Source organism: Pezoporus occidentalis, unplaced genomic scaffold (genome assembly GCF_034315485.1).
Source record: "Pezoporus occidentalis ecotype Australia unplaced genomic scaffold, CSIRO_AGI_Poc_V1 ctg443, whole genome shotgun sequence".
NCBI lineage: Eukaryota > Metazoa > Chordata > Aves > Psittaciformes > Psittacidae > Pezoporus > Pezoporus occidentalis.
The window spans coordinates 31,734-41,966 of NW_026915773.1; the positions used below are offsets into that span (position 1 = coordinate 31,734).

General features: G+C 54.6%; 1 protein-coding gene across 1 annotated transcript; it reads right to left on the minus strand.

Annotated features, from left to right (window-relative positions):
• Window positions 1-318: 318 nt before the first annotated feature.
• LOC134172147 (terminal nucleotidyltransferase 5B-like) lies at window positions 319-7,325 on the minus strand. Its single transcript, XM_062635009.1, has 2 exons — window positions 7,070-7,325; window positions 319-3,775 (listed from the first exon to the last, which is right to left on the minus strand). Exons 1-2 carry the CDS (start codon window positions 7,247-7,249, stop codon window positions 2,756-2,758), a joined length of 1,200 nt encoding a protein of 399 aa, XP_062490993.1. The 5' UTR covers window positions 7,250-7,325; the 3' UTR covers window positions 319-2,755.
• Window positions 7,326-10,233: the final 2,908 nt, after the last annotated feature.

The following is a 10,233-nucleotide window of genomic DNA, read 5'->3' on the forward strand; positions in this document are numbered from 1 at the left end:
AGTACCGAGCAGGCTCCATGTCAGGCTCCCTCCCCCAGCAGCAACTTGAGGAGCTTCCAGGAAAAGGGAAGACGCAGAACACTAAAGAACACCCTTATAAATAGAAACCTTCCTCACCATGGCAGTGACCTGCCAACAGCGACACCCTTCCCAGGCTCCAGTTCCTTCACTTGGAGGGACTAAGCAACCCCAATGCACTTGGCCAGGTCCAGAACCAGGCTTGCTCCTCTTGAGGCAACCAGTTGGTTCTCGGTGGGAGGAGGGTCAGCATCTCACACCACACTGTCCCCATGGACAAGCAAATAAAAACCCAACAGATTTGAATACACTGTATTTATTTGCAACAGATTCTAAAGAATCTAGTGAGTTTATGTCAAGCCCATCGCATGACAAGTGATACAGGTGTAGGGGAAAAGACATTTAAAACAAAACCCAAGCATCATTCAAGTTACTGGAATCTTCCACTTGCCCCCTCGCGGGAGGCAGCACAGGATCACTGCAAGGTCTAGAAAAAACTCAGGTTCAACCCACTCACAGGAGTCCCACCACACACACGCTGTAAATCAAAAGTGCAATCTCAACATAAGTTGCCCTTTAGGGAACCTTTCTGACATCTGAAAGGGAAGGAGGGAATCTGTTCAGTGTGTCCATGTGCCTGCAGGTAAAGCAGCCTGTAAAAAATAAGCATGCTACAAGTTCAACTGAGATTTCAAATGAAAGCAAAAGCTATCTCCCCTTGCAGCTGTGAAGGCTGCATCCTTTGGATCTCAAAAGCAGCCCTTAAACCAGTTTTACCTCGCACTGGACAAAGCTCAAGCTCCCACCACAGGGACCAGGCTCTGGGCACTGAGAAGTTCCTGGGCTGTGGCACAGCCCACACACCAGCCTGGCCCATGAAGGCAAAGCTGTTCCACGGGAAGGCAGTTAAACATATAATAACAACAATGTTAGTGACACTTCTTCAGCTCTAACTGAATCGGAAGCAAAGCTGGACCAATTTCAAACACGTTAGTTCATGGTAAGTGCAAGAGCCCCCATATCGCTCCCCCCAACCCCTTATGCCCAATCCCCAAAGAAGGTAGCAATCTGGCTATAGACATTCCAAGGATCTAGTCTTTATTAGAGCGTTCAATCTGCCCAGCTAGTACAGTTGTGTCACAACAAAACAAACCCCAAGATAAAGATACTCAAATACCTCGGAGGAAGCACCATGGAGTCACAGTGTTCCCAGAGCAGCATCTCTAGGGAGCACCTGCTTTGCTGGCCCACCTCTCACTCCATGCATAGTTAAAGCCGAGATGATGATTCCAGAGAATGGGCACGGCAATGCAGGCACTGCAGTGAAAGACTGATGCTCCAGACACCTGACTACTTCAAAGCCACATTTGGCTGAGAGAGCCAAACCCTGAACACACAAGAGGGTTTGTTAAGACATACTTTTTCCCCTAAGGCCAACTGACCTTTGCATGCTCACCCACCCCCCCAAGCTCCATTTCTAGCTAGGGAATGAATTTCAAATGCTATCAGTAGCTCACATGTGGAATCACATTGCTGGAAATCGTCTGCTTCTGGAGATAGGCCCTGGCAGAGGGAAGATCCCCACCACAGGACGCTGGAAGAGGTCTGCCTATCTCCTAGAACACCACTGGCTTCAGCCCCCAACACAGCAACAGCTGGAGATACCTGACTAGTGAACAAGTTTGTTTGTGCTTCAAAGGACAAGCCTCATCTCTCCAGATAACCCAGCTGGTCTCTGGCTTTGTACATTAACACCACACTGCACGCCAAAAACCAAGAAAAATCAGCAGCATTTCAAATTCTCCTACAAAACACAGGATTAGGTAGAGGAGCCCGGGGCAGGCTCCTGGACAGATCTGCCTCATCGTTCCTGTACATGATTACACTTTGGCACTGCAGACTTGAAGTAAATTCCTGTATGTATCTTCCTGCTGCCTCCTCTCCAGACAGCTCTGCACAGCATTGCCCACCATGCACGCCCCCTACCCCACTTCTATTTTGGCATTTACATGGAATCCAAGCCCACCCCTGTTAATACAACTCCACTTGGAGAGCTCTTTGCTCCAGCTGGCCCTTCACAGGCAGAAGCCATGCCAGAAAACCTCAGCAACACGTAACCTGCAGCCCCAGTCATGCTTCAGCAAGGTTACTAGAAATGATCTTATGACCCCCCCCTCCCTCCCCAGCAGAAACATTTGCCTCTTCAGATACCCCCACTTGAGCTCCTGGGATGTCAGCCCCTGCAGAGGTTTACAGTACAGTTGTGTTTGTATGGTTACAGGCACTTAAACAGGATTCTTTGGTCCTTCAAAGGAATTCGCCACTCTGGCTCCTAACTTCAGAAGCCACAAGTCTGCACACCCCTAACACCTCCCACACTAAAAACCAGCCCCGTTCAGAGCCATTCCAGGGCAGTGCAGCTCTACCTTAGTGTAATTCTACAATCTCCCCTCACACACACCCCCACCCACCCCCATGACCTCCACAATTCAATAAGCAATTGAGTCTTCCTGTAAACGTCCAGGTCATCTGGTTTCCATAGCACTGCACTTCCCATCACAGTGTACAGGCCTCATTCCAACAAACCCAGGAACGAGGCACTCGAGTCCAGGAAGCTTCTTTTCATTGCAGTTCTAGGAAGGTTGGTTGCTTTGTCTCTTTTTCTTGCCCCCACCCTCCCCATTCCCCCCAAGGTATGGGATTACCTTGGAGGAAAGACCCTGAAGTCTGTTCTGGCTCAGTTACAGGGAAGCCATGTTGGGTAAGACTGATTGCAAGGCAGGAAGGGCTGCACGTGGGTGACATAGTAGTTGAAGTTTATTTCACTGACGTAAGGGGCTGGCTGGTAGTAGCAGGTAACGTTTGTGACCGTGGGGATGATGTTCTGCTCAGCCAGGACTCTCACAGCCAGCATGGCAATGAGGTTCAGGGTCTGTCTCCTTTCGTGTCCCATAAGACAGACTGTGCTTTCATTGACCACCCTGTGGAGGGTCATCAAATAGTCATATCGTTTGTTCTCCATCCCCACAAAGTGGCTCTGAAGGTAGCACTCTAGCTTCCTCTGCTGCTCACTGATGTCAGAGAAGTCTATGAAAAACCTGGAGCACATGTATCTCTGGAGCGCCTTCATATCCACTTCTGATTTGGGCTTAAATCCCCTCACCAAGAGGTTGCAGTATTTCAGAAGCCCCCCACCTCTGATCTCCTCTGGGTTCCTCGTGGCGATGACCCTGTTCCGGAGATGGTCCATTGCCTCCTCAAAGTCCCCGTACATGCTCTCCCCAGTGACCGTTGGGTGGAAGTTCTCGGCCATGGGGTTCTCCGAGCACTCTCCGAAGAGCAGAAGCGAATCCAGGATGATCTGGAAGGAATCCACGCTGAACTCGAACTGCCGCCTGAGGGAGTCCACAAACTTGAGCTCCACGTTCTTGCCGCTGTTGTTGGAGAGGGATATGAGGCTCCAGCGGTCGGTCTCATTGCACACCTTCACCAGCTTCTGCACGTACGCCTCCTTCAGCGTCATGGGTGTGATCTTGTCTTTGTTGACACCTTCGGGGAGGAAGTCAAGCAGGCAGTCCATGACCACATCTTTAACAAGCTGGAAGACGTCTTCGGTCTTCAGATCCACGCCAAAGATGAGATCCAGGTCTTTGTACCCCAAGCCACTGTCTTGATGTAGAACGTGACTAGCTGCTGAACCATTCAACCTGACGTTATGGACTGCAATTCCTTTCTTCTCCAGGCGACTACGGACAACCTGAGATATGGAGAGAGTCAGTGAGAAGCAAGAAAACATTCCTGGAGCAGCCTGGTTACAGCAGCAGGATTCACTCCCGGCACTTAATATGGGTCACTCCAGTGCAAGACAGTGAAATAAAGAGCTAATCCATCAGAAATAGGTCACTTTGGAAAGCATCCAGAGTTTTGCCAACAGCCAAGGGGTGGTTCTCCTTTACTTTTTCCCCTTGCAGTAGAGGTCTCCTACTGCACAAGTGGCTCTTTGCTCTTCCCCTCCTTCCCCCACCAAAGCCAGGTTACCTGCACTCATCTTTGGGGTGGTCTCTGCTCCCTTCATCCCCCCCCTCCCCAGGTTGCAGCCTTTCCAAGCATCAAGAGAGCAGCCATTCCAACAAGGATTCCAACTAGAAGGCAGCAGCAAAGTCTGCAGCTGCCCCTGGTGATTTAATGAGGGTGGCTCACTCCTTTCAGCCATCCCCTTTGCCTGTCAAGATTCATTAAAGGCAAATCAAGATGCCAGAACTGCTCCAAAGCCCCAGCCAGGCATATGCAAGTTCATGTCCTAACTAGTAAGTGTATCCTAACAATTTCCAGTGTGTCAGAGCTTCGCGCTGCACTTGGCATGCTATCAAGCACAAGAGACGGCTTTCATCTTGCGGGTGTTACTCCAGTGATTTTAATGCTGCCTGCTCAGTCCTGGCACACCCACCAGTACCTCCAAAGCTTTGTTCCTTCGGAGCAAAGCTGAATCACTTGCCCGATTACTTAACATGCAAGAGGCTGAAATAACCCCAAGACCATAAAATAAACTATCTAGACACCAGCTTATAATTTGAGTTTAACTAAACTCAAAGATCCCAGGAAGATTAAGTTCACCTCTTCCCATCTCTCATCCTTTCATGTTCCTCTCCAGCAATTACCCACTACCCTGGGAGCCCCACCGAGCCAGCCAGCTCCCCCAGTGCCCAAAGCAAGGCTAGAGCTTGAAAGAGCAAAAGCTTGGGATACAGATGGACAAATCATATCACTGGGAGCCAGTGCGACCAGGTGAGCTCTGCCAGGCTGTCCTACTTTGAGAGGCCCCACTGAAACTCAAAGCTGGGAACCTGCTTGCTGGACACAGCCCTGAGCAGGTAGTTTGGGGGTCACCAAAGCGTTACAGCTCCATGGGTCTCAGCAGGTATCAAACTGCCCCTCAGCAAACAGCACATCTCTTGATACAAATTGAGGAGTGGTTTTCAACAGGGACTTGGTTAAATCTCATGATGCAGCTTCTCCACTGGTGTTTCCCTATTGCTCCCCGACATAAGCCACTGCTGCTTAGTCCAGAAGTGCACCCAGGCTCTTTGCCAGCCCAATGGTGACAGCCACATGCCAGGCAACAGTTAACCAGCAAGCTCCCAAGTCCCCATCAGCACATCCAATCCAGCCATAAAAAGGGCTATTTCCAAAGGCAGAGAATCTGGAAACTGAATTTACCCCTGGAAGAGACACAGGGTTATTCCCCCCTATAGAACAAACATCACAGAGGCCACCAAGACAACTCCTGGTGCGTGTCTGGTGCCAAGAGCCGCTGGAGCTGCTCACCCAAGGCACAGCTCCAGCACTACTTGTGGAGTTGGGTGTTGTGCTATTGGGCTTAGAGAGAGAAGACAGAAATCACAAAAGTGCCTGCTGCAGAACTCGGGCCAGTGCTTTGAGAGGATCTCAGTCCACGTTAACTTCCTAGAGCCAAAGAGCACCGGCTCAAGCCCTTTCTGGGCACAGCTCAGGACCAGCAGCACCACAGACCCATAAGCTTCAGACTCGTAGCACACCTATGAGAGATGTACTCAGAAAAGGTGGAAACCCCCCCATCTGCTCAAACGTGCTTTGTCCCAAATCACCCCAAGGCAGCTCCAGCCTGCAGCCTCACCACTGCCCCCAGTTCTCCAGCCGGAGCACATCTCCCTGGCTGCAGGCAGTGGGCTCAGGTATGTGTCTTCCCCAGAGGGTTGGATATTTAGAGGGTTAGGCAGCTGCTGACCTGCTTCCCAAAACAGCACCTCACATTATGTGTGGTTCACATAATTGACTCTGACAGACAGGCAGGAGCAAAGCCTGCCTGCATCCTGACCGGCCGCTTCCCACCTCCCACAACAACAACAGCACGCAATAAAGAACTGCCTTTTAGGTTACTCGTTTCACATTAGTCAGCCCTAAATACAGGGTCTGCCGGTGTGGCTGGTCCGAATGACAGCCCTCAGTTATGTGGTGCCTGAAGTTGCCAGTAGCAACATCCTTTTCAGCAGCTCTGACAGCAAATGTCTTTACTTTGGTAGAATTAAGCAGTAAGACACTGTGGAACATCTGATGCTGCACCACGCCAGGCTTCGCTGGCCTTGCACAACCTGAGGGCAATGTCCTGACAGGAGCTCTCACACTCACTTTAAAGTGTCATCAGCCAAGATTTAGCACTTCTGCCCCCACCAGATGCAGCAGGAACTCGAGGCATTGGGATTCACAGAGCAGCCTTTCAAATGTCACCTTCTCATTTTCCAGGCTCTAGCAGGAATATTTCTCAAGGCTTCAGAATCCCAACGATGGGTTTCTTGTGAAAGCCAGGCTGGGGTGAGCTTTGTGAAGAGCCCTTTTAATTAGAAGCCAACATGCCCGATTTTACATTTGATGAGTCATTACTGAGGCATGAAGTTGCCTCCCAAATATGAATATGCATCAGCTCATTTGAACTACATCCTTAGTTCAACATTAAACACAGTTATTACCTTATGGTTAAACTAACAGGAACTCTTTAGCAAGACAGAGTCTTGGGCAGGCCCTGGAGGATACAGATGACAACCAAAGGGCCACTGACACTCGATCTAACACAGCAAACAGTAACTGCTCCAAGACATCCAGCCCAACAAGCCCACCAGCATGAAGCAATCCTATGGGAGCAGCTCTGGAGAACCCACTCTGCCTCAGCCACCAAAACAGCTCAAGAACAGGAGGGCTGCAGGGTGGGAGCAAGTCGAGCAGGATCAGGCATTAGGAACGCGTTCATTTTCCTATACAAGGCTATTTCAAGGTCGGTTTTCCTAAACTTAGGCATTACCGGGGAGGGGGCAGCAGCCACACCACCGACACCAACAGCACCGGGAAGCGGGACCCAGCCCTCCCGCACCGGGAGCCCGGCCCTCAGCCCGCAGGGGGGGCCGGGCTGGCCCAGGGCCCGGTAACCGCCGCCTCAGCACTTTGGCTCCTTCCCGCCCCCCCCCCCCGGGACCGGGGCAGAGTCCAGCGGCAGAGCGGCTCCTCCTGCCCCCGCGCTCACCTGCACGATGGTGCGGGGTCGCACCGACAGCGTGGGGAAGTTGCCGCGGCCGTGGATGGGCACGGCCTCGCCCAGGATCTGGTCCAGCCGCTGCACCTGCTCCCAGGACAGGACGCTGAAGCGGTCTCCGCCGGGCTGCTCCGCGCCGCCCGGAGCGGGCCCCGCCGCTGCCGCCAGCATGGCCCAGCCCCGCCGGAAGAGCCGCGCCGATCACCCGGAAGCGGCGCCGGAGCACGGGGGGGGGGAAGCGAAGGGGGAGCCGTGCGCGGAGCACAGCGGGGCCTGCAGGCGCCGTCAGTGCCCGGTGCAGCCGCAGCGCCCGCCCCGCCGCCGCCTGCCCCAGCACTGCGGGGCCCCCGCCGCGCCGCCGCTTTACATAGCCCCGCCGGCGCGGCACCCATTGGCCCGGCCCCGCCGCCAATGGCCGCCCCGCAGCGCCGCCTCTCCCGCGCTCCCATAGGCCCAGAGGGAAGGGTGGGGGTGAGCTGATGGCCAATTAGAGGAGAGGAGGGAGGAAAGAGGCGGGGCGAAAGGGGAGGGGGCGGGGCACGGTGGTGGGGCCCCGCCTTTCCGGCGGGTGCTGGTGCCAGCGGTGATTGGCTTGAGACGGAGCGCGGGTTACCGGGGCGCCGCGCTGGTGCCGTGGGTACCGGGTGGCACCCGCGGGTACCTCGCTGACGGCTGTTGACGTCTGTTGGTGCCCTGTGACACCCACTGATGTCCCGTTGATACCCGTTGACTCCCCATTGATGACCGTTGATGCCCCACTGATGCCCTTTGATACCCATTGATGCCCATCGATGTCCCATTGATGCCCGTTGATAACCGTTGATACCCATTGATACCCCATTGACTCCCCACTGATGACCGTTGATGCCCCACTGATGCCCTTTGATACTCATTGATGCCCATCAATGCCCCATTGATGGCCATTGATGCCTACTGACGCCTGTTGATACCCGTTGATACCCATTGATATCCCATTGATGCCCGTTGATACCCACTGATACCCATTGATGCCCCATTGATGCCCATTGATGCTCCAAGGTCTGAAACCCCATTGCTACACCATGGCCTAGCACCCCCAGAGCCCAGTGCCCCCTGGCCTGACACCCCCCCCCCCCCCTTCCAGCAGTGTCCCCAGGGACTCACTGCAGCAGCTGCATGCAGGGAGCTGTGCTACCCAGGACACACAGGGAAGCATCCCCTGATGATGGGATCCACCAGCTTGGGATGCTGAGTAGCCCCTGCCCCATGGCCCTGCTGCGGGCCGAGCCCCCGCCTCCTCCTCAGGCCATCCCTGTTCTCTGCCACCCATTTCCTTTTATCCCAACAATTCCCATCCCTTTAAAGAGCTCATTTCTCCTCAGCAGTTAACAGACAGCTCCAGGAGGCACCTCCCTGCCGCGCTGCTGCCCTCGGGGAGGCTCTTGCAGAGCTCTTCCAAGCTGTCTCCAAAGCCCAGGCAGGTTTCTCCCCTTCCATATCCCAGGGGTTTGCCGCTGGAAGCTGCAGGAAGAGTAACTTAAGTGATGGGGCATTTGGGTTTGGGGGGAAATGAGGTGTTCAGGAGCACCCACAACTGGGGTTGGGGATAGAGCAGGCAAAAGGGTGCCCCAAGCCCTGGTCCCTTCTGAGATCCTCTCCATCCCAACAGCCTGAGTGGTCCCCAGGGGTGTCTGGGGTCCCCTCTACCAGGGTCCCCATGTGAGGATGTTCCTTGTGCCACCATGGTTTGCTCTCTGGCATTATTGTGGGGATCCATTCGAAACCTCCACCAGGATTAAATGCTGCTCCTGCTCACTGCCAGCAAGGCTTCAGACGGGTGCAAGAGGAGAGGATCCCTGCTGGAAAGTGATTTTCCAAGGAACTTAAAAAACCAGGAAGGCTGCCTCCTGTTGCAAACCAGTTTTGGTCCTGGCAGCAAGAGCTGGATCAGGAAGAGCTTCCCAAGACACTGGGAGAGGGCAAATGGCTTTAGGGATCTACCAGCCCATCCTGGAAGGACTGGGGTGCAGGAGGCTGGTGATGAGCCTAAGAGGGACTGGAGTGCTGAGGGCCCGTTAAAAGAGCTGCTCCTTAACATCCATCACCAAACCATTATCCCAAGGAGCCACCGGAGCTGGGAATGGCACTGAGGCTGCTTCCTCCCAGCTCAGCAAGGGCTGATCCAGGCTTCCTTTGTTTTGTTGGCAATTAAGGACTAATCATTGTCTGGGGGTGACACTCAGGTGGTGCCCCTGGGGTGGTGGCACAAGGATTGCAAAGCCCCTTTGAGGCTGTTGGAGTGGGGCAGGGGGGCTGTGGTCCTGCTTGATCCACGGATGCAGGGCAGCATCCTGATGCTTCCATCACCCCACTGGGACATCAGTGGGATGAGCTGGGATGCCTGTGGGGAGGAAGGGGCAGCTCTGGCAGGGGTCTGGAGAGGGGCAGGGGGTGAAATCCAACCTGGAGGTGAGGAGGAACCTCAGGGACTCCCTGGCTCTGTCCCGCCCTCCATTAAGCAGGGTGTGAGCCAGCTCCCGGAGCAAGCAGAGGGACTGAGCCCTTCTCCCAGAGCCACCACCGTCACCCAGAGCACCTAAGAGAGCAGCAGGATGGGGTGGTGCCATCCTCCTGCCCCATTCCCATGGCATCGCCACCCTGCACACCCCAGGCTGTCCCCATGCCCATGGCTGCTGTCCCCACACATGCACCAGCCACCTCTGTGCATGTCCAGGCTGTCCCCATGCACCCCTGCGCACATCCCTGCCTCCCCATGTCCACTGTGGGTTGAGGAGGTGGAGCCCTTCTCCATGGCCACATCCAAACCCCGCTCCTGGGCACCTCCAGTGTCCATCCACCACCCAGCCTCGCTTGCTCACACACAGCCTGTCCCAGAGGTGCCACCGCTGCTCACTGTCCCCACATCCTCACTGACAAGGCACCCATGGCCCTGGCTTGGTGCCACTGGCTTCCTCCATGGCCCCAATGGTCACAGTTGCCCAAAGAAGGGGCTTCCCCATGGTGAGCACTGGTGTTTCCTGCCCAGCATGAGGGATGCCCCCATTCAGGATCCCCAGGCTCCAGTCCCCACCTGGAGCTAATGACAAGTGATGCTGTTGGGACACCCTCGCCCTGGAGAGGAGGCACTGAGATGAAAGGGAGCGCAGGGTGTCATT